Below are 24,356 nucleotides of genomic sequence, written 5' to 3' on the forward strand. Positions count from 1 at the left end.
GGGAACGCCCCCGCGCCTGCGCCCGCGTGCGGGCCTCTCACGGGCTGATTGCGCCTTCCTTCTCCGCGTGCGCATCGGCTGCTACAAAACAGCGGCGCGCACACACAGGCTCACGGGAACCGGCAGCCCCGTGTGTGGTAGCTGCGCCGGCGTGGAGACACTGGAGCATCTTCTGCGTCACTTCCCGGCCTTCGGGACCGAGAGGGAGGCTCTGTACGCTTCCTACCGCCGATGTGGCTTGCCATCCACCACCCTGCAGTGCCTACTCTTCCCCAATGCTCCCAGTTCCATCACCAAGCGTGCATTTTCGGCATTGATGGAATTCTGTGAAGCAACACACCTCAGAGCGCGGCTGTAGGCCCCGCAAACGCTTAGCTACATTGTCGTCTTTTCTTTTTTGCTATTCCGGTCTCTCTCTCCTTTTTACTTCCGGTCACTATCTCCATCCTTTTCTCCCCACACCCCTTTCCACGTGCAGTGCTGTTGAGGTGTCCTCTTGTGAGAGACAGTTACGGCACTGCACTTATCTCTTCCATTTCTCTTTAAAAATCACACAAGTGTTGGAAAGCCGGCTCACGCCAGGACGCTGCGCTCCCCCTTCTCTCGCACACATAGAGAAACCGACCATCCCACATAGCCGACGAAATTCAACGGTTACGAGTAGCGTGCGGATGGCGCGCTGATGCAGGTTCTATACTACACGTGCTACAACAGCCGGTAAACTTTTACCGCGTTTAAACCGTCTGTATAGATTGCCGACAGCTTTGGGGCAGCGCACAAATGCCGAAGATCGCATCACCGCTTACGTTCTACGAGAAGGCATGCAGGAAAATAACACCGCAGTTGTTGGCCCGGAAACGTACTCACTGGATCACTCACTGAGTGCGGCTTAGCAAAAAACATACTCGCCAAAGAACATTTCCAACACAAGGAGATGCTAACACTTCGCCTTCGTTCACGTGGAAAGCACTTCTTGCATCAGCATTTTTTGCTTCTTGGAGAGGCCGGCTCTTCGCGATCGGCTCGCACATGTAGGGAGTAAAGTATAAACCCCATACAAGTGATCTTGCACGCGACAGCTTCAAGTGAGGCGATGGCTGTCGCGTTCACTCGTCGCCTACAAGCCGAATTCCACGCGAGCGATGGCTTTGACCGATGGCCACCCGGTATGAGGGCAGCAATATGCGCGCCGAAACTATTGTGATGCGTGCTTTCTCAATTTAAGTTGATGTATTTTACTGTAAAAAAGGAGCATAAAATATTTCTGAAGGTCTTGCACTACGTTCCTATTCTTGTACGTGTAAAATTCAATAGCTTGCTCGTTCCATGTGACAAACAGTAGTATTTTGAGTTATGTACATCCAGTTCCGGCTTTGCACTATTGGCTAGTCGCTCATAGCACTTCCGGGCGACGAGTGACGAGTTCTAGATTTCTAGAAACGAGTGATCGAGCGACAACACCGAGCGACCTGTTCAAGCGACGGCCTGTTTTGTCGCTCGAAGCCATCACCGTCGCGCGCAAAATCGCTCTCCTGGGGTTTGGACCTAATGCCGAACTCCTCAGAGAAACGCAAGCTCTTGAAATTTTATATGACCGTCTCAGCAAAACCAAAGTACCTTGCACCGTGCTTCATGTGTAGCGTCAGCAGTCGGTCAGGACGAACACCATTGTTGACGTCATGAGGCGCCCGACCAATCACAGGGGGAAATGAGGCACGCGAGCTGCCCCGAGTCTGCTGCTGCACTTTTCATCGAAGTGAAATCTGTTTGCGCTTTTTTTCGCTCAATTTCGATGCAATATTCGAATTCAGAGGGTTGAAAACCATGACGTACTGCTCTTCACTTATTTTTTCTTGAAAAGCTTTCAGCTTCCCTTTAACAGGCCAATGTATCGCTGCCGACTGCGAAGCGGTCTGGCTTGAGTGAGCGCTTTATGCTGAAACGCCGTGCCAGCGTTGCCAGAAGAGCAGGATCCAGGCGACGAAATCAGCCGAGCAGTGTCGGTAGGCGTCGACGAGGGCACCTCGGCCAATCCAGCGTGAAAAAGCTTCAGCAGGCCAGGGGATCTGTGGAAGTCAGGCGATCAGTTTAACAGGCGAATGTATCACTGCCGACTAATAATAATAATAATAATAATAATAATAATAATAATAATAATAATAATAATAATAATAATAATAATAATAATAATAATAATAATAATTGCTGTTATTATTACCACCATCATCATCATCATCTCTGTTTTGCCAAGCCTATCTCAAATATTGGAGAAATTTTTATTTGAATGCATGATGTCCTTCTTAAACTAATTCGCTGTCCTTTCAAACCCTCAATATGGTTTTATTCCAGGAAGAAGCACCATACGAGTTTTGGAGGAATTAGCAGACGAATTGTACGCAGCATTTGAAGAAAACTCGTTTAGCTACGCTCTCTTTTTAGACGTGAAGAAAGCTTTTGATACGGTTAACCGTAGTATGGCTTTACAAAAACTATGCTGAGTACGCTTTCGAGGTCCCTTTTATGCCATCCTCAAGAAGTTTTTAAGCGGTCGTTCTCAAATTGTTAGTTCAAACAACCAATCAGGATGTAGTAGCAAGCTGCCTGTGAAGGCTGCTGTACACCGGGGATCCATTTTCTCACCGCTATTCTTTGATATATTTGCAAAGCACCTGAGCTCAGTAACTTCTAAGTGCAATATTTCAGTACGCGGAGGACAATGTTTTGCTCACAAGTCATATGAACTACGAGACAGCAGTTCATGTGTTGCAGGAAAACATAAATTACGTAATGAAATGGTTCACTGAGAACGGAATTTCAGTGAACACACAGAAAACCAAAATAATATGTTTCAGAAATCCTTTAAAGACAGCCCTTACAGACACACAAGTATTTTTACATGATCATGATTCACTCCGTTGTCGTTGCGAACCCGTTGAATATGTAAATTCGTTCAAATATCTCGGAGTGGTTTTCGATAGTAGTTTATCGTGGCATGACCACTTGGCTTACGTTTGTGCCAGACTACGGAAGGTTTCATGGTTACTCTTTATTATCAGATCTTCGGCTCCAATGTCTGCGAAGAAAACTATGTGCACTTGCGTATAGTGTTCTTACATAGGGAATCATCTTATTTGCGTCATGTCCTTCTCGTTGGCATTGCCGAATAGATAGCATCTTCAAAAAACATGTTAAAGAGCATTGCAGATAATTGTCACATCCCATCCCGGGCGGATATTTTCCGTTTCTTACATCTTCGCTCCTTCCATTCCCTCTTCGTACAAACTGTTGTTGATCGCCACTTTTGGAATTCAGACTTTTTAAAAGTTAAATATATTGCTAATCGGAAGTTGTGAAAGCCATTCAATGTTATGTACCGCGGAGCTTAACAAGGTATGGAAAGGCAATGCGGTGTGCTTATGTGCCTGACCTATTTAATGGGTTACCAGAAGAACTTTTTGCTGTAACCTCTACGCGTAACCTAAAGATGCATTTGAGAATATTATGTTGATTGTTGTATTTTTTATAGTTGTGCTTGAAAGTATGCGATTATATATTTTGAGCTCTGTTTCCTTACAGTTATCATTGATGTCCTTGGTACTAGCTTTGCAATTGCTTTGTCTTTCTATTTATTCAGCTGAAGCTATTTTTCGTTTCAATCAGTGCTCTCTTTTTTGTTGCCATTTTGTTACCTCTGCCGTAAACCTCTCTGTATCCTCAACAAAATGGTAATAAATATATTACTATTATTATTATTATTATTATTATTATTATTATTATTATTATTATTATTATTTCTCGCAGCTCCCACTAACTTGTCGGCGAAGAGCATTGACCCAACCAGCGTTATCATTTCATGGCAAGCTGCGAGTCCTGCACGAAGGTTTGTGGTAAGTTATAGTACCATGGCTCTTAAACGGAGCACTCGGTAAGCAATTATTATAGCGTGTTTCTCATCGGGTGCTTCTCTTCTTGTTGACTGGTGAAGAAATGCTCTTACTGCTCGAAATGCTGACGAAGTCAACCTGTCGCTTAGGTCCCTCTGACCCAAATTTCAGACCTGATTAAGTTACCGCCGAGGTTTTAACAACATCAACATAGCTTCATCCGCACACGTGTCTCATAAAAGCATTTCTGCATTTTACATGTATTTAAATAGGCGGCATCGGAGTTTTCCCACTGCTAAAGCTTAACAGCAGGCGCCAACGCGTCCCTATAGATGACTGTAGAAAGGTGCAGCCAGATGCGGGCGCTGATAGAACCGGTTCAGCATGCACGAACAGGCGTAGGATATAAGAGAAGGTATAGACGTACTATGCGAGGATATTGTGTAACAATTGAATATGTTCGTATAAAGCGAAGGATTTGCACCGGATATCGAGAAGCATTTGCGAACTCGCGTAGATTGCAAGCAATGGCAAAACAGGCCGTCTGGACATCCCGAGCGGATGAGAACTTTTGTGCAACTTCGCTATCTTTGACGAGTTGCTATGATTGGCATACATCTTCGACGGTTTTTTTTGTTGCTCTTTCATGACTTACTTTTATTGGACTTTCCAGATTTATCGATCCTTTGACGCACCACTGCGTACATGCGCAGTCGAACTTTGCCGCTATGACGACAATTTGAACACGGGTGACCGATACTCTTTTGGCGGCACACGCCTCCAGACGTCGACTATTGTGCTTGACGGAAGTTCGCAGGAATCGTCATCCTACAGTCTGCCCCTGTTCAACTTATTGTCGTCTGTGAACTACACAGTCAAAGTCACAGCATGTGGTGCCGAATTATGCAGCAGCGAGACAAGCACAACTTTTACCACTCCTCCTTCAGGTGAGATGGCGCCTGTCTGGCAGGGGGAGGGGGGTTGTGCAAGCGTTATTTTACAACGCAGACGGAACTTTTTCTGCGCTCACAGCGCACTTTGTGCACAACATTACGAGCTTGCATTTCGCTGCATAAATGCCGACATTTTGACTCCTTTACATGAAGAAAGTGAAATATAAAAACTAAAATATTACGTTTTTTAGAGTGTTACAATATACCATGATAGTGCACAAGAATTGTGAGGCACGTTTTCCTGGTTTAAGCAAAAAAAAAAAACTAATTGTGAATTAACAATTCAAAAAAGAGGATGTGTGAAATGGTGACCCCAAGAGCAGAATTCCCTTGACCACAGGTAAAATTGCTGTGCATAAGTATTTTCATAGCCATGTTTTCATGCATTGATAACATATATGCTATAGACGATAATGATAATATGTATAGAAAAGCTGGTCCTCGGCCGCTATTGTGAGGAATAGACTAAGGGCAAACTCGACAGTACCCCGTCGCCTGCTTCACCGTGCCGCAGTGACATTATATGCCATTTCTGTAGCATTTCATAACTCAAATTTGACAAGCCGCAGGCATGAACAGGACTTCAGATGTGGAGATAGATGAAACATAAACGTCTTCGTTTCGACTTTTACCTATAGGTGTCCTGCCTGCTCATACAATGAAGCAAATGGGGTCATGGGATATGTATATGGTGTAAATTATGAATTAAATTCTTGAATCTCTGTCAGCGTTTTTTCTGTTAACGAGAGCTTAATGCTTGAGGAGGTTTCGGAGGCGGATGGTGATGTTTCGGAGATGACGGGCACGGCCATGATCTATCATTTTTGATTGCGGCCTGTTCAGTAGGTCAGTCCATTTTTTTCTTTTCCTCTGCGTGCAGCATCAATAATTAGGTGGTAGCTTGCATGAGGGCACTAAAGTCGCTGCGCGCCTAGCGAGGAGGCCCGTGGTACTTGTTCTGTCAAATCTCGCGCGCTTTCTTTATGAGTGAGAGAGAAAACGTTATTTTGAATCAGAACGATTCACGTCCGGCGAGTTAGTGGGCTGGGGCACCCACCGAAGTTACGGCCAAGAGTTCTTGCCTCTCGGCGGCTTTCTTAACCCACTGGACTGCCCAGAGTTGGTCTTCCAGGTTCGAGATGAGCAGCGCGGCCTGCCATCACGCGCGGAGGCTGTCGATGGAGGCTGCGCTCGCATTGTCCTCTATTAGTTCCTGGCATTCCCATAGCATGTGTTCTAGCGTGGCTCTAGTGCCACACACTTTGCATCTATCTGTTGTGTATATGTCTGGATAAATAGCGTGCATTAGTATCGGGCTCTTGTATGATTTGGTTTGTAGTTGTCGCCACCGGACAGCTTAGGTAGTCCGGAAAAATTAATAACACAGCAGTTATGACCACTCAACGAAATTATTTGGGTATTGCTCAACAAACCTGTACAAGTTACAATGTTTTGAACTGAGAATTTGCGTTTAAAGCAAAACTTTTAGGAGCTGGTTTAGTATTCATAATCAACTAATTATCTAAGCTCGTACTAAAAATATAGGTTGCTCAAGATGACAGTGAACAACACCAAGTTGGTTGCAGCCTCGTAAAGGACCCGTGCATATTTCAGGGCGTAACACAATTTATCGGAAATACTCTGCGTGTCAGAGCACCACAGCAAACGCACTTCTGCCCAGGAACAGTTACGACACGCGTCCTGCACTCGCGACTCGAATACGCGTCTATCCTTGACGATGGTGGCGGGTACCCATCTTACCTCACGTACGCACATGGTTTTATTGCGATATTAATTAGAGTGACTCACCGTTGTTCTCACCCTATTGTTCCATATAAGGTTGAAGTGCAATAACATCCTATCCCACCCTTCCCACCGTATGCTGTAGGTGTAAGGCAGTGCGTGCGGCAGTGAGCCGAGAAGTATGGCGGCTTGCTGCGCGCCTTATTTCCGCTCGCCTTCTGTTGCACGCGCAATGGACCGGCGGTGGGGCTGAGAGGGGGCACGTGAGCGTACGTCTCCTCTTGTAGACCGGCCGTTGCTGTGCACGGTGCGGCTGAGCGCTGCTCCGCGCCCCCTATCTCGGAGGTAACGAGCGGGCTGAAGAAGGAAAGGCGCCCCAAGATGGCTGGTGGCTACGCGTGCGCTGTGTTCTTGCGCGCCAAGTGTTGACGGTTGGGAATCCAGTTCCGAAGACGCGTTGAAGCCAGAGGCAGCACGAAACGTTCGCTGGCCTTTGCTGTCGCTCTTCATCACGCCAGCGTTGTGACAGCGAGTGCGATCTGTTCATTTGTGCCTGCGTGCGTAACTCGGCACTTGGTAATTTATTTAGTAAGCAAATGTTCAATTAAAATTATACGGCCGCAAACAATGCGACCCTTATACTTGGTGCAGTTGTCTAGTACTTTGCTGTCGTTATCATGCGTCGCCTTTCGGGCGAAACGGCGAACTTTTTGAGCGTGAAACAATGCCGATACCATGTATTTCTGCGATGATGGTCTCTGATTATAAATGTTGTAGAATCCAGTTGAAATGATAATGTTTCCTTACAAAGTCCCATAGCAGTGTCAACCAGCAGTTTGCTAAGAAAATGTTGTCATTATATTCTAAATACGTGTCTTAAGGAAGAAAATTTAATTGCGCATGCGAAGTCCGCTAGCATTCAAAGTATAACATTTTACTATAGGAATGTTCTGCCTAGATTAGGCATATTGTTTCGGTTGTTGTTGGCTTGTTGCAAATAGCGCCCTCTTTTATCTGCAACAGCTGTGTGCTTAACATCAGAATTCAGCATAAACATTATTTAGGCATGCCTTCTCGTTTTTTTTTCTTTGGACACTTGTGCTGGTGTGTGTCATCTGTTTACTTTATTGCTCATCACGAGGCAGTGTTTATTCTGCTTGAACAAAGAATAAACATTCAGTGGTCAGTGTGTTTTGAGATCATCTTGAAGTCTCTTTGTTGGCACTGGTTCGGAGAAAAGCACGGACACAACATGGACCGTGAAGAGCATGGTTTCTCTCTTAGACCGTATTCCGTAATTTAGTTTTTCCGCAGTGCAGACAATTTTTTAAAGAAAATGTCTGTGAAAACAGAATTAGCAATCGAGGTGCTTTGATGCTGAACCTCGTCTCCGAATGTCCTAAATAAATATAGGCAAATATAGGCCGTATGCGATTTCTCACCTTTCGGAAAATCAATTTTACGTAACAGCTCTGAATCGTTCATGTGTTCAGGTGTTCAGGCCCGCGAGGGCATAAAAAGCACGTACGCACCAGCGCAATGCTACTTCACTGTATGTTTTTTTTAAAGTGCCTGTCAAACCTCAGTGACTTAGGCAATCGTTTCCTCGTGCGGAGAGTGAGTCTCAAAGGCTACGTCAGTAATAGGATTTGGGAAGATGAAAGCGTAAATTTCTAAAAGCATTGTTATAGAGTATAGATGAGCTCCTGGATATAGAGCCAAATAGCACTAAGTGATAGAGCACAGCTTAATGTATGGCAATTCAGTGTAGAGTGCGTCGAAAAGCGTTCTGCCACAGTCATCAAAAAAACGTTCCCACTGAACGACACGACAGCTTTACATCCACCGCTGGGAGGTGGCACTTTTGGCCAATGTCCCAAATTTCGAGGCATGGCAAGTATATTCGTGGTCGCTGTAATTAAAGCGCATCTCTTCGTTATATCAGAGCTCTAATTGCTGGATAATGCTCACATCTTGGTTGACTGCTCCAAAATTCAGCGCAGTGGTGTTTCGTTGCATTTGGTATCAATCGCATCCGTGATTTCTATGTATGAAGCTTGAAAAAAAAAACTCTAATGACAACAAAGTCACTGCATTAATCCTTTAATATGAAACCCTGAATATGCTTCAGTAAGGTGTAGCTTTGGGCGAGTTGATGAAAACGCACAAGAAGACGAGCATGGGCGCAGTGCTAAACAGTGCCCGCCCTCGTCCCCCTGTGTGTCTTCGTCTTAAATAATGCGCTGGTCGTTATAATACTGATCAGTGGGGTCATGTTGGAATCGGCCTGGATCTCCTTCAGTACTGTCTTTCGCGGTCATGGAAGAAGAAAAGCATAGCAAGAAACCATGATATGATAATTTCGTAGGTCTAATAATATATTATAAAAATTATGGGGTTTTACGTGCCAAAATCACGATATAATTATGAGATACGCCGTAGTGGGGGACTCCGAGAATTTGAACCACCTGGGGTTCTTTAGTGAGCGCCTAAATCTAAGTACAAGGTGTTTTCACATTTCGCTAATATATAATAGAGTGTGTAACACTCCCAAAAGCTTAGTAGGTCATGACAGTAGATGAAAAATGGCAGTGTGTAGTCGTCTCAAGTGCCATTGACATGTTGCTTCATTGTTGACATAAGACATTGTTCTTCGTCGGCGCCGCCTTAGGCCAACGCTATGACGGCCGCAACTGCTAAAACCTACCGTTAACCAAACAATACCGTAAGCGTCTTGAAAACGGGCAGGCGTGGTTGCTATCATTTACAGTGCAGAAAGTCTCGTGAGTTCAGGAAAAAGGAGTATACGGTGTCAGACAACGTTGAATTGTGAAGATTGACTTCGTGACGTACTCTTTCCGCCTAAACTTCAGCCCTCAGCCGTCCCAGGCTGTGGCACACAATCGCGATCTAAGCTGCACGTATGAAGAAACCCTCAGGACAATGACATGATAATCACATAGTGCTGAACAGCAATGTAAAGGGGCATAGAATTGCTCCAGTTTTTATTTTTTTGCACACAGAAGAACGAAAAGGAGAAAGCAATTCCGATGGCAGCACCATGCGTCTGTAGCTGACTGCTGACACTTGGACATGTGCCAGCAGGGATGTGGCTAAATGTAGACCACACAAGAGAAAACAGAAAAAGAAGAAGGGCGAGATAGAGAACACCAGTGTTAAGAGTTTGGAAGAGCAGCATTTACAACATTTAGATTATTTACAGTGTTTGCAACAGCTGCGGAAATTCACAGTATCTTTCGTGGCTACCAGCAACAATACTATCTGCGAGAGCGGCCTCTTAGATGTCAGTCAGGAGAGATTTCATCCGATGCAAAAGCCGTTACGAGTGCGCAGCAGCAACGTATTTGTGGTATTTGTGATTCCTACACGAAATACTAGATACGCTACTAACATAAATTTCAATTTACCAGTTACCCGAAACCCACACTGTCAAAGACTAATTCAGTATCATGGTACAAAAATATGGGACGCCTTACCAATAGAAGTGAAGAGTGACAGTAACTTTTTGTTTTCCATAAAAAGATTATATCTCTCAAAAATTAGTTAAGAATGTGGCTCTGTCTTTGCGGTGATATTTTTTCAGTAATACTATTCTATTGTTGCACTGATGTATGTTTTTTCCCCTCTTAATTGTTTCTCATCCTGTACAATTATGTATAATCAATACGCATTTGTTCATCACTGTCCTGATCGCCGTAGCACATACGCATGTATACGACATGGGCCCACACTAGCCTTGGCTATGGGCCCAACAGTTGTTTGCTTATGTTGTTGTTGAACTTGAGATCAGTACCACTAGCTCGACAACGAAAGATTTCTTCGTGTGAGAACGTTCGTTCTTTCAATTGGCACGACGATATAAGTAGTTGAGAAAACCTAACCTATAGCTGACTAGACAGATGCTATACTACGCGCTCGTGCTAACAGACCCATTTCGAGGGCACTCTCAAGTTTTTTCAAAAGTACGTATGGACTGATATGAGCATAAACGTGCGGATTATGTTGTCGGGGCACAGGCTGAAATTGTAAGCAAGTGCACGAAGAATAAAACGATTTTTGGATCTCTAAGGTTGAATAAGTGTAAAGCAGTAATTCGTGCTACTTGTTCTGTCACGCTGGCATCCTAAGTAGTGCTAACACGAACGCCATGTTTGTCTTTCTTATGTCTGTCCTTGTATTCTTGGCGCTACTTAGGATTCCAGTAAGTCACCAGATAAGTCATTGAGAACAAGAACATTATACATGCTTATTGAATACACGAAGAGTGTGGTGAAAGTGGCATACTGAGATTAAAAATTATACATGCTACATACAGGCGTGAAGAGTCTGGAGAAACTTGTGGGTATCAAGCCTTGCTTACGCTACATTCTGTTCTATGGCAAAGTCACGTAGAATAAGAGAGCAGAGCCTTCGAATCTTACACTTCTTTCACTCTATCTGTTTTCACCATACGTGCGACTGTATCTCATTCCGCGCTAACAAGCACTTGCTTGTTTTGCCGAAACCTCAGGTGTTTAAAAATAGAGCACTATTAATTAAAAAAAAGAAAACTACACGTGTTGCCAGCATGCAAATTTGGATAGCGAAGGCAAGAAACATCTAGAAAAACTACCAGAATAAATGTTAATCTGGACGGCTATGTCAAAGGAAAGCTGCTGCCATGTGAACAAGAATATTCATTTCTAAATTGTGAATTACACAGAGATTAATAATCTGTTAGGGGAAAATTATAGATGTCCCATCCATGGTATGAAAGAATAAGAACATAAGCGAAAATGCTGTTTTCTTTCTTAGACTGCTGTGCGTTTTCCTGTTACTTGCGGCAACTTCCTTCACGTAATGTTTTTCCTTTTTTGCAATTTTCGCAGCTATTCCCACGCCTATAATTACAACAATCCTATCGAACGACACCCGTTCCCTCTACTTGGAATGGAACATCACGCTCCTGCGGCACGCGCCAGAGCTGAACCCGGAGTTCGAAGTGACAGTGAAGACGAATGGTTTCTACAGACTCGTCCATACTGTTGAGAAGGCGATTACGATAGGGAATCTCAGCTCAGGCGCAGAGTACGAAGTTCAGGTGCTGCTTTCTTTGGAGAGGACCCCAGGAAAACGAGAGTACGGCCGCCCTGCAAGTGCCACCGTAAGCACTTGGCCTCTCGGTAAGCAACAAGCAGCCATGCCGCCTATAGTCTTGCTTAACCTGTGCCCTTTTCATGTTCAAAATTATGCCTCTTGTGCACCCTACAGCTGCCAATTGTTAATCACCGGCAATCACACTACTGTCCAATTAGTAGTTCGCGCTGGGTTGCTTGAAGCACCACCACATGATACATTCGCTGAGGTGGCGGCGCCGACCATGTGGGGGAAAGAAAACGTAACCAGAATGCTCGCCTTCACGCATAGCGTTCGCCGCAAGCGCTTCCCGGTAAAGATTACGGTTAGATAAGCCGAAGTTGCCGGGACGCGGCAATTGTGTGACCAGTCTATGAAGTATAGCGCCGCGCGTCGCGGCGATGCCAGTCGGTGCGGTGATTTCGGTGAGTTCTGCCGTGCGCTTCGATGGACTTCGGCATGTCAGTCAATTGCTGCGCCCGGCTTCTTTGGACGTCAACGCAAGTACGCTAACGCGGCCGAGGCCATCATCGGAGAGACTTCTCATGCATGCCTTCGCATTCAGCCACGTAGGGATACCTAATCGCCCTTGATTTTTCCGCCTTTTAGGTGACGTGAGTCCATGGCCCAATGGTTAGAGCAAGGCACTTCTGTGCTGGGGGCACAGGGTTCGCAATCGATCATCGAGCAATTTCATTTGTTTTTGTCTAGTGGCAAGTAGTAACATCTCACGTATGTTCTTAGTTGGCCATGAACAGCTGGGCACATACAAACCACGAAGTGGTTAGAACAGGCAAATAATGCTGTCACTTTAAAACAAAAAATAAGACCTTCAAATGGAAGTAGTCGGAAGTCCCAGCACTGTTGCCTGAAGCGCTTAATAAAGGGACTGGCTAGTGGCCAGAATGTGTTGTGAGAGGTTCATGGAAGTGAATTGACCATGATTTATTGTGATAGAATCCATCATGGTGTTCGCGATTTCAGTAGGAACAATAATTTTAAATTGGCAAAGAAGGTCTCAAGAACCAGTAAGTGCCGAGGCCTGGCAGTGAAATCTTGGTACTTCGGATATAGTCTGAGATTACTGTACGTAAACCGGCTGTTATTAAGTACAGCCCAATTATTGCTTGACATTGCAACTGCTATATTATTAGACACTTGAACTTAATTATATGCTCCGGAAATAAAAAGTGCACGCATGGCTACGGCAACACGCTGAACTGCGTATCATGTGTAAAAGCGTCATTTTGCTTTCGCTCCGATTGGTTTCGTTTTGACTGGTTAAATAGCAACGCAGTTGGACAGGAAACAGTAAAAACACGTAGCTGTTATCGAAGAAACACTGTAACACTTCGGAAAACATCAACTGCCGGAACATCGACTTGATAAACAAAATAATAATTTCTCACTGTTACGGCCGCACTTGCCATCTGCCTCCCACTAGCGCTGGCGTATAATCGCTATCGCACTCACCTATCAGCGTTTTCAGCATGCTTCCCGTGAACGACTACATCATCACTGCAGATCGAAAAATTTTGATAAAAATTTTCCACGTCGTTTTCCGCGTTACCACTTCATTATTAGACATTCTGACCAGTAAACTCTCCTTTGCATTAAATGAAATAGCTACCATGAAAATTAGTTGTGCGTCCCTTTAAAAAAACAACGTCGCGACTTCCTCAGGCTCATTTACCTTGCATCTCGCGCGCTTTAAGGAGGCACCTGATTAAATTTACCATCAGGCATCGTTAGAACAGCAAATCCAGTGAAGTAGTCTATGCTTCGCGAAAAATGCAGGATTAACTTGAAATACAATTCAGGTAAGCTAATTAGGTATAAGCGAAGAAGTTTTTTGGTGATCATGAAAAGCATAGCTAATGAACTTTGTCGTTTAAGCAAAAAAAATGTTCCAGGCGGGAGATAGTGATCCAGAACACCTCTAGAGTAAACGGTGTACTCAAATGACCTAAAAATAAACGACAAAGGCTTGTTTTTTATGGAAGAGCACTAATCCTTAAGTTAAACATAAATCGCTAAAGTGGCCCTAAATATGACGTCATGTTCTTACCGTTAGTCCATTAAGTTTAAGGATGTTTGTATGTTTTACGTGATAATAGTGTATATATGAGGCACGTTATTGCGGTGCTGTGAAATGAAATTATTGATGTTCATTTTTCACAGGAAGTAGTTAGCAGTGTATGCTGCCGGTTAAAGTCCAGTGTATCAACGGAGTAGTTTTCACTGTATGGCTGCTGTTTTTAGTTCTGTTTACGTGGTGACTGTGAATTGCTCGTATGTGTGGTTCTGTTTCTTTTCCCGTCCAACAGTTCCTCTGGCTCCAACGTTGTCCACAAGAGGGTTCCAGTCCACGCCAGACATAGCCGCTGTGTCATGGATATTTCTCAACAGCACCGTTACGCATGTAGAGGTTGGTTGCTCGTATTGATGCACTTCGTTTGAGTGGCTTTCTCTACTTCGTTTGAGTTTGTATGCCATGTCACAAGTCATGACACGTAAGACGGCAATATAAAGGCAGTTTTTTTTTCCATTTTCTACCCGCCGCGGTTGCTTAGTGGCTATGGTGTTGGGCTGCTAAGCACGAGGTCGCGGGATCAAATCTCGGCCGTGGCGGTTGCATTTTGGTGGGAGCGAAATGCATAACACCGGTGTACATGGGTTAGTTGCACGTTAAAGAATCCAGGTGGTCCAAATTTCCGGAGGGCCCTCTTATTTGGCACGTAAAACCTCAATCACCAGGCAATCACTTCCTTCATTTAAATAAAAGAAGGGATGGCATCCCTTTTTTCATGAGATGAAATTTCATATTGGACAGATCTTGAAGCGCGCACGCACGCACACACACACACACACAGACACACACGTACGCACACACACACACACATACACACACGCGCACGCACACACACACACACGAAGAGATTGGAAATTCAGATAGGATAGCGCTTCGCTCACAACCGAAACATATTTTTTTTTTGAGCCAAAGACTTTATAAGTTGTTAAACGATTTCTCGCGCACTCGCAGCAAAGCCCAAAACAAGAGGTCATATTATAAGAACCACCCGGTACACTACGTATTACTACACAAAGAAAACGCAGGCAAATGCGAATTATCAAGGTAGTACAACTCCATATTTTGTAAAATGATTGTGGCTTGACTGACGGACGCTTTTTAGTGTTTCTTGAAATTATCTGAATCTACGAACTAGCGAGTTAGTTAATCTAGATGTCCAAAAATAATTTTTTTTCTTTGAAAGCCAGATAATATTTCTTTCAATGGTTCGCAAGATGTGGAGTTCCTGAGGCCTTTAAGAATGCGCGATGTTCCCGGTTGCGATCGTTGTCGTATATTCCGGTTTGTCCCACACAACCTTGACCACAAGAACTGTGCGTGGTCGTGTGCTTCAAGATCTGTTCATTATGAACTTCAACGAACTATCCCGTCTCTCCATCTCATTGGAGTAGGGGGGACCATGATGTAGTCACTCGGGGTTTTGGCCTCAAAGTTGCCCAGTCGCACATGGCAAGAGTGACCAAATACGTATTAAGCGGAAACGTCCCAAGCGAATCTCCCTAAGCTCATATCGAACTAATGACCCCAATATATAAAACAATCAATGCACTGTTAATTTACCTACTGTGTACAAATCTAGGTCAGTGTAGGAACAAAGAATGTCTTAGTCTCTCCTGAACTTAACGAAGGGCAAGTTGTAAGGCACGCTAAGAGCGATAGAATTCTTCGTGCAATTATTCTCTGGGAGTTAGCGGGCTGAATTACGTGGTCTTAACAACTTGGGGTTCTTTGAATATACAGCCGCTTCGAAGCCTTCATTGTTTGCTTGCGCGCACGCGTACTTGAATCGAGCTCAAAATACGGATTTTCCCATGCGCTTAACTCATTTTATGTAAATATGGGCGCGCATTGTTGGTGTAACCAATATGTGCACGGTTCACGCCTCCCAATGACCGCGTTATCGCTGTGCTGCTGTCCTCGCCTTCTTCCTCAGGTTTCAACGAACTACAGCAACTGGGTGAATTGCGAGAACTCGACCGAATGCGACGAGGTCGTGTTGCACGGCTGGAACTCCTCCTTCAAAGCGGGATACGTCAGGCTCTCAGATCTTAGACCACACACGACCTACTCACTATCAGTGAGAGGCTGCAACAACCTAGGATGTGGTGATGCAAACACAGTGGACATCGCAACCGACATGTCAGGTATTTTTGCTGCTAAATTCAACAGTAAATATTGGTCTTTTTGTTCATTATCCAAGGTCCCGCGAAGGTGCCAGGTACTGCCTACATTACGCTTATTTACAGCTCTTCAATCGGTCGCTCTTGATGCGCTCACTGTGCGTGGCCATCGAGGCTCACAGAAATCACGAGTTTCAATACGCGGTATCGCCGTTTATCGTCACTCATGATCACATGTTTCAGCTATCCGTGGCATTGGAATTGAGGATGATGAAAAAAATGACGAAACTGTCGTGCCTCTGTACTAAATTTTCTTTGCACGCGGCTTAGCCGATGTATTTACCTTGAGGCAATATGGGCGAACTTAACGGAGAAGCAAAGGCTGAAGCTGAAATGCATTAAAACATACTCTGGGGCCTTTCAGTTGGAACCTCTGACACGCGGTGCTTCAGAAATAGAAAAGCAGCAACCTGGTGCCATCAACTGGAATATACTGCAACACCCAGTTTAAACATAGATTCTGCCCACAGTGTTGATCGCCACGTGTTGTCTCCGCTACGCGTTCTGCAGAGCCGAGTAAGCCTAGTGGACTGACAGTGAATGCAACAGAAGATGGTTCTTCAGCTCACCTTGAGTGGAAGGCGCCGGACGAGCCAAGGGGTCCGCTGACGGGCTACGTGGTCTCCTGGCAGTGTGACCAGGACCATCTAATGGCTGCGACCACTGATCAATCCTTTCTTGCCATCCCTGGTACGCAATCCTGTCTTCTTTTTTCCCGCCTGATAACTGCGTGATGAGTTCATTATTGCCGGACATTTATCCATTCAACATTATCTCTAAATAATTTCCTAAAAACGTTCCCTTCGTGTTCTCCCGTATTGCACGAGCATAAAGCTAATTTGATGTAACTGACTGCCCCAATAAATAGCTCCTGCGTAGTCGGTGCCTTATACATATAGCTCATATTCTCAAGTGCGCATGCATTAATGCAGTACAGACTAGAACACAGGGAGAGATTCATGGCGAGCGCCAGCTCACTACAGAAACGTTTTTTTCCCCTTAAATGCCACAATATGCCCAGGGCACCCCTTAGGTACATTTGTGTGTACATATGCACCATCATATTTTACATGTTAAGTCTGCTGCACTAAGAATGCTTCCCCCAGGGATCCCGTCACCTGTTCTACACCAGCAGCCGCCACCCCAAGCCTATAGTATTTCATAATCTAATTACTAAGTGTAACCTTCTGCCGTCTCGGTGGTGTTTCTCATCTTTGTGCCCATTATGTAACTCTAAAAGGCCATCGGTTGTATGTTCTATGGGCTACGTGAGCTGTTTTATCCTACTTATTCCTATTTATCTTAGTTGGAACATCAGATTCTTACGTTTTCTTCGGTCAGATGTGTAGAAAAGCGCTTACCTTTTCTAACTAAAAGCTTAAAGTGACTGAGGTTCTGTTATAGCTGTCACAGTTTCTTGTGGTGCTTCAAAATATACATGATGGACTTCAAACCAAATATATCCGTGGTCTTAGAAACGTATTTGTGTTGCGTCGATTTCTTGGCAGACTGGAAAAAAAGAAAGACAAAAACGCAATCCATTACACCCATATCATTATTGTTGGTGACACGTTTGTCCCATAAGGCAGGGTAGGTTCACTTGCAATGCTCCGAACTTCAGTTGACATCAGGTTCACAGCATGGCGCCAACAACGCTTTTATACGTGTCTTTTTCTGGTGTTTCGGGATTCCGTGAACAGAAATTAATGTGCTGGGACTACTTAACATTGTTACGGAAGGATAAACGAAAGAGGAAGAAGAAGATCGCGAGACGCAGGCAGCTGCGGGTTGTTGGGGGACAGCCATCTTGACTACTCAGACTCATTTTGTATATATATTGTAAATATAATCTTCTATATTCCCAACGTCCCCCTAACATATTGGTGAGAGGTGCGGGCTACCACGGTTGGAAACGGATCTCCGCAGTGGACGTCGCATCCCCGCCCACACCATGAATGACGGTGAGCACGCGGGATCAACGTCGTTGCCGCCTCCTACGTCACCGTCGCCAGCCACGTTGTTGCCACCTTCGGTTGTCGTTGTGCAACCCAAGGATCCTGGAACTTTCTGCGGGACCGATGGCGCCGACGTTGAAGAGTGGGTGGCCATGTACGAACGCGGGAGTGGAATCAACAGATGGGACCCTACGCTTATACTAGCTAACCTGTTGTTCTACCTAAGAGGCACGGCAAAGGTGTGCTACGAAAACCACGAAGAAAAGCTAACCAGTTGGGACTAACGCAAACAGAAGTTGGCAGAGTTGTTTGGCAAACCAGCCGGCCGTAAAATTGCCACAAAGCAGGAACTGGTCTCCCTTGCCCAATCCCCCACGGAGTTTTATGTCTCGTACATCCAGGAGGTGCTGGCACTGTGTTGTAAGGCTGATCACAACATGACAGAAGCTGAGAAGGCCGGGCACGTGCTTAAGGGCATTGCTGACGACGCGTTTAATCTGCTCATGTGCAAAAGCTGTTCTCCAGTTTATGCAATCATTAAAGAGTGCCGATAATTCGAACAAGCCTAAAGCCGACGCGTCTTGCAACCATTCGCCAGACTTTCCAATACTGGTGCAACGTCGATTTGTGAAGTTCAACCCGCACAGCAGCATGCGTAACCATCAGAGGACGTGGTGCGTATCGTTAGACGAGAACTGGGGCGCTATAACGCAATGCTATTCCAAACTTTTCTACTCCAATTCTGCAATTAGCCCTCCGCGATTGGTCAAAAACTTTTTTGGACCACCCCCACTCACCTGTCTGTCACGCGACGTCATGAAATCCGCGATAGCTCGCCATCTGATATTACGTGTACACACTGATTATGTTTGATCTGACCGAACAAAAGAAAAATAGTTATCTCTGATTCGACGCCTTTTTGCTATTAGCCCTCGGCTATTGGTCAAAAGTTTTCGGGCTGCACCCACTTCATCTACCTGTCACGCGACGTCACAAAACTGCAAAAGCTCACACGTCAGATTGACGTATACGCGTTAGAGGTGCAATAATATGCCGAAAAAAACTGAATTTTCTTCTGAATAGCTGCAGGCCGCCCCGTTCCGAAAGGTATAAAAGATGGCTGCCGCCGATCGCTCAGGCACTGGCTGCTCGCACCTGCCCAAGAGCATGACTTTATTTCCGTATAATAAACTTCTTTCCGTGGTCGCGCAAATTTTTCCAGCACTTCAGGCACGTTAACGACCTCGTTCTGCCAATTCTGCTTTGCTGAGGGTCCGTTTTAGCGTAATTATTAAGGTTCCGTTGCATGCCACCACGATTTTCGACCAACCACCGCAGGCTAAGTAAGGGAAAGCGGACCAATCCCAGACGCCCACACCACCCTCCTCATCCGATTGTCGATTTTCACTGCAGTGGCTCGGCCCCATTCAATCCCTCTGCCCTTGAGCGTGCTCCTCGCCTCTTGTCAGCTAATTAGATAACACAAGCTGCTCAGTGTAGGCAATGTTATTCGTTTTTCAAGCAAACAAATGTTACCTCCTATGAACGAGGAGAGCGTTTGATTGGCCTGTTCAGACAACCCTGCGGTTGACCGCCTGATGTATGCGTAGGTAGTTACGCAAATTTGACGTTACGCACGACGTTATTCTTGGATAAACTTTTATCCGCTCATTCTGCTCTCATCGACTGCGCGACCGGCGTTCTTCTGCTGGAACTGCCTCAACTCGCCGATGCCTCGAGCACCGCCCCACCGCCCTTGCGCTCTCTTCACGATGTGCGTCTGTCACCCGAGGCAATTACTTACGTCACTTTGACCGACCGCCCTGACGGTTCCTGACGGTGAATATGTGCTTCGCCCCATCATCGATGTGCTTTTGGACCGGAACGTTGCTGTTCCGCATACGTTGGTCACGGTTACTAACAACGACGTCGTTCCACCGCTTCTGAATTTCAGCCTGTGTCCTTGAGTGATTCCAGCCGGCATGTTCTTGGCCAGCGTTTCTTGTTGTTCCGAATTTGACATTGAGATTCTGAATGCCGAGCGGGCCGTCTTAGCGCCAATTGCAGCTCACAGCTCTGGTTCCTTAACGCATGACATTGCGGAAATGATTGCACCTGACCTGACCTCTGCACAGGCCACGGACATAGGCCACCTGCTTGAATCGTACAGTGACATGTTTGATTTTGGCGACAGGCCTTTAGGTCAAACATCTGTCGTTCACCACCGTATAAACACTGGAGGCACGAATGCTATTCGTCGGCGTCCCTATCGGGTATCGCATGCTCAACGTCGAGTCATCCAATCACAAGTGGACAAAATGCTCCGCAAAGGGGTCATCGAGCCATCAGCCAGCCCTTAGGCTTCGCCTGTCGTCCTTGCGAAAAAGAAAGATGGTACCTGGCGTTTTTGCGTCGATTATTGCCATGTAAAAAAGATCACGTGCAAAGATGTCTGCCCACCACCACGCACCGATGACGCCTTGGACTGCTTGCACGGAGCAAAGTGCTTCTCGTCCATCGATCTTCGATCCGGCTAGTGGCAGATTTCCGTTGATGAAATGGACCGCAAGAAGACGACCTTCATCACGCCGGATGGCTTATATCAGTTCAAAGTCATGCCCTTTGGCCTATGCAATGCTCCAGCGAAATTTGAACGTATGATGAACTCTTTTCTACGAGGCTACAAAGGGATCACATGTCTTTGTTACCTTGACGACGCTATTGTTTTTTCTCCCACGTTCGGCAGCCACATTACCCGACTCGCTGCCATTCTCTCGGTCTTCCGAAAAGCCGGCCTCCAACTGAACTCCACGAAGTGTCAACTCGGGCACCGTCAGATTACGGTGTTGGGACACCTGGTTGACGCATCTAGTGTCCAATCAGATCCGGAAAAAGTTCGCGCCGTATGCAGCTTCCCTGTGCCACGTTCTGCTTCTGACGTGCGCTGCTTAGTCGACCTGTGTTCTTCACAGGCCGACAAAAACAGGCCGTTTCGTCAAAAACTTCGCCGACGTTGCTCGGCCTTTGACAGATCTTCTAAAGAAGAACGCGCCTTTCTCATGGGGCCCGGAGAAGGCTCACGCATTCGCCGCTCTCCTCGGGTTTCTGACCACCCCTCCCATACTTGCCCACTTTGATCCATCTGCACCGACCGAAGTCCACACTGACGCAAGCGGCCACAGCATTGGCGCTGTTTTTGCCCAACAGCAGAATGGTACCGAGTGCGTCATAGCTTACGCGAGCCGCCTGCTGTCACTTGCCGAGAGAAATTACTCCATCACCGAGCGGGAATGCTTGGCTTTAGATTGTGTTGTCGGAAAGTTCCGGCTATATTTGTACGGCCGCACGTTTTCGGTCGTTACAGACCACCACACCCTCTGTTGGGTGTCTTTCCTGCGGGACCCCACAGGATGGTTTAGTCGCCGGGCTTTGCGGCTCCAGGAATTTTCATTTATTGTCAACTATAAGTCTGGGCGTCTGCACAAGAACGCTGACTGCCTCTCGCGTAATCGCGTGGATCCCCTTGATCCTGTTGCGCATGATCCGGTGACCTGCGTGAGGGCTTTGACTGACATGACCGACATGCGCGCTGAACAACAACGTGACGTATCCTTACAGCCCATCATCGCCGGAGTGCAATCTGGCCGCACCGACAGCACATGCCACATGTTCGTGCTGCATGACGGCGTCCTTTACCGCCACAATATCAACCCTGACGGCGCCGAGTTGCTCCTTGTCCTTCCTCGTCATATGTGATCCGTCCCTCTCGAACAACTTCACGATGCACCGACGGCGGGACACCTTGGAGTTTTGCGTACGTACGACCGCGTACGACGCGGGTTCTTCTGGCCGGGTCTCTACCGCTCTGTGTGTCGTTATGTCTCAACTTGCGAATTGTGCCTGCGCTGGAAGAAACCTCCCCTACCACCTGTCGGACGACTCCATCCAATTGAAGTTCCCTCTGAACCGTTCTTTCGTGTAGGCCTAGACCTGCTTGGCCCTTTTCCAACGATGACTAGAGGGAATAAGTGGATCGCTGTCACTACTGAGTAAGCGACACGCTACGCGTTAACGAATGCGTTGCCGACTAGTTGCGCAACAGACGTCGCCGATTTTCTCCTTCACGACGTCACTTTGACAGTTACTTATACACCGTGGTCGCTCGTTCTTGTCTCGAGTTGTGGACGACCTCCTCCGCCCTTGTGCCACTGAGCACAAGCTGTCCACCACCTACCACCCACAAATGAACGAACGCGCGCAGAGATGCTGTCAATGTACGTTTCAAACAATCACAGCGACTGGGATGCCACGCTGGCCTATGTGACATTCGCGTATAACTCGTCCCGACATGACACCGCAGGATATTCATCCTTTTATATTTTGTATGGTCGCGACCCTGCATTGCCCTTTGGCACCATCCTACCTTCTGTGCCTCGTGTTGCCACTGAGTACGCTGGCGAAGTCATCGATCGCGCTCACATGACGCGTCAAATAGCCCGATCTCGCTTATTAGCCTCGCAGCATCTGCAAAAAGAACGTTGCGACCAGTGCCATCGGGATGATCAGTTCGCCCCAGGTGCTTGGGTGCTGCTTTGGTCACCATCTCATTGGTTCAGCCTCTTCCAGAAGCTTCTCTCTCGCTACACAGGGCCTTATGAAGTCCTACGTCAAGTTAACGAAGTCAGTTACGAGATCGTGCCGTTAGAGTTTGATCCATCCTCAAGTCCGCCGCCTGTTGACGTCGTGCGCGTTTCGCGGCTAAAGCCACACTTCGCTCGCACTTCTTTGCCTAGCATGCGCCACGACGGTGCTTCACCACCCGGGGCTCCTCTTACGGAAGGATGAATGAAGAGAGCAAGAAGAAGATCGCGAGACGCTGGCTGGTGCGGGTTATTGTTGGTCAGCCATCTTAACTACTCAGACTCATTTTGTATATATATTGTAAATATAATCTATACTCCCAACATCCCCGTAATAATATAGAGCATGTCCAGGTTATAGCGTCACTTACACTCTTAAGCAAAATTACACCCTTTCGGTCGTATATTGCAACACAATGACATCTGTCTTGCTGCATTTCCTTTCTTTAACGCTGCGAGACCGGTACTTCCACGTCACGAACGGCATGAACGTTATCAGCACGATGGAGCATTCTAGACAGGAAAGCAGCGATCGCAGAGTTTTCAAGAAAGGAAACGCAAGCAATACAGATTATGATTATTGTTTCGTGGAAAGATACGACCCAAAAGGTGTACATTTGTTTAAGAGTGTAGCTGATCGTAACTCATGAAACCATGTTTCACCCTTTGTTGCCCGTAACGTCTGCTTTCCCATTTTTCTCGCTTTAATACTTGAAGTGCTGTGCATAGTAATTCTATCAATTCTTAGCACCGAACATGAGAGTAACATTACGAAATAAGTAAGAATAATTGCAATTTGCCAAATTTAATACTGTTTCAGTGCCCACAATGACTGGCATGAATGTAGTACCCGGGATCAACTTTGACTATCGCTTCACTCTATAGGTCTCCCTGCCCGGGCGCAGGAGTGCAGCTTCTCAGTGTCTGCTTTCAACATGGCGACTGATGAGCGGCAATTGCGCGGGAAATCTGCCACTCTGACGATACCTTGGCCACCCCAGAAGTGATCTGATCACCATGGCTACTATGGTGCCTTACATGAGCCACGCTCTGAACGTAGGCTAAAATGTAGTCATGACAATCATGATTAAAATAGGCGAATCACAAAAAGAAAGAAGAAAAACATTGTGGTTGCTTTGTTTTAATTTATGGGTTTATGTTGATGTCAATAAATGTACTATTGTACTATTGCTTGTATTGTATTTTTTCCTCTTACCTTCCGCCCCCCTGCGTTTTGCTTAGTTTTCTTCAACGACGTTGGCTTCTATAAGCAACCAATGATCAGGAAACTATGGACAATCTTAGCTGAGCTTTCCATGCATAAGCTGTTTGCAGAAGTCATACAAGAGCAAATTAGGATGATGATGATGATGGATTATTGTAGGACAACTTCAGTTCCTAGAATTAGCTCGTTAAAGTAAAGTATGAGAAGTGTGTTTGACACACTACTTAATGGTAGCCTAAATGAAATGGAATAACAGCTAGGGTATCCTAACACGTGGGTCTCTAAACTCAGACGCGTGGGCCACATTTTGCCCGCGGCGGGTTTCAGCGTAGAACCCGCCACTTAGCGCCACCTCTTTTCACGACCGGCAGGCCGCGACTCTTCCTAGGCGAGTGGATACAACAGGTACAAGCACATAATTCCCTTAATCGAAAAGATGCCGTCGCGTGGCGACAGCTTTAAACTAATTCATTTCCCTGCCTCTTTTATCTTCACCTCTTCCACCCCACACACTAGCCCTCATACTGTCCCTATTGTGGAGCGAAACC

The 24,356-nt window shown here is 46.1% G+C and overlaps 1 protein-coding gene across 1 annotated transcript in view; it reads left to right on the forward strand.

Moving 5' to 3' along the window:
* LOC135912965 (neural cell adhesion molecule L1-like) overlaps positions 1-23,736 on the forward strand; it is a 36,545-nt gene extending 12,809 nt beyond the window's left edge. Inside the window, exons 2-8 of the mRNA XM_065445584.2 lie at positions 3,802-3,887; positions 4,558-4,831; positions 11,470-11,763; positions 14,044-14,144; positions 15,742-15,952; positions 16,499-16,678; positions 23,469-23,736. Of these exons, the coding sequence (XP_065301656.1) occupies positions 3,802-3,887; positions 4,558-4,831; positions 11,470-11,763; positions 14,044-14,144; positions 15,742-15,952; positions 16,499-16,678; positions 23,469-23,590 (1,268 nt within the window). The 3' untranslated portion in view covers positions 23,591-23,736. The remainder of the gene's footprint in view (positions 1-3,801; positions 3,888-4,557; positions 4,832-11,469; positions 11,764-14,043; positions 14,145-15,741; positions 15,953-16,498; positions 16,679-23,468) is intronic.
* Positions 23,737-24,356: the final 620 nt, after the last annotated feature.

The sequence above is a fragment of the Dermacentor albipictus genome, unplaced genomic scaffold (genome assembly GCF_038994185.2).
Source record: "Dermacentor albipictus isolate Rhodes 1998 colony unplaced genomic scaffold, USDA_Dalb.pri_finalv2 scaffold_13, whole genome shotgun sequence".
Lineage (NCBI taxonomy): Eukaryota > Metazoa > Arthropoda > Arachnida > Ixodida > Ixodidae > Dermacentor > Dermacentor albipictus.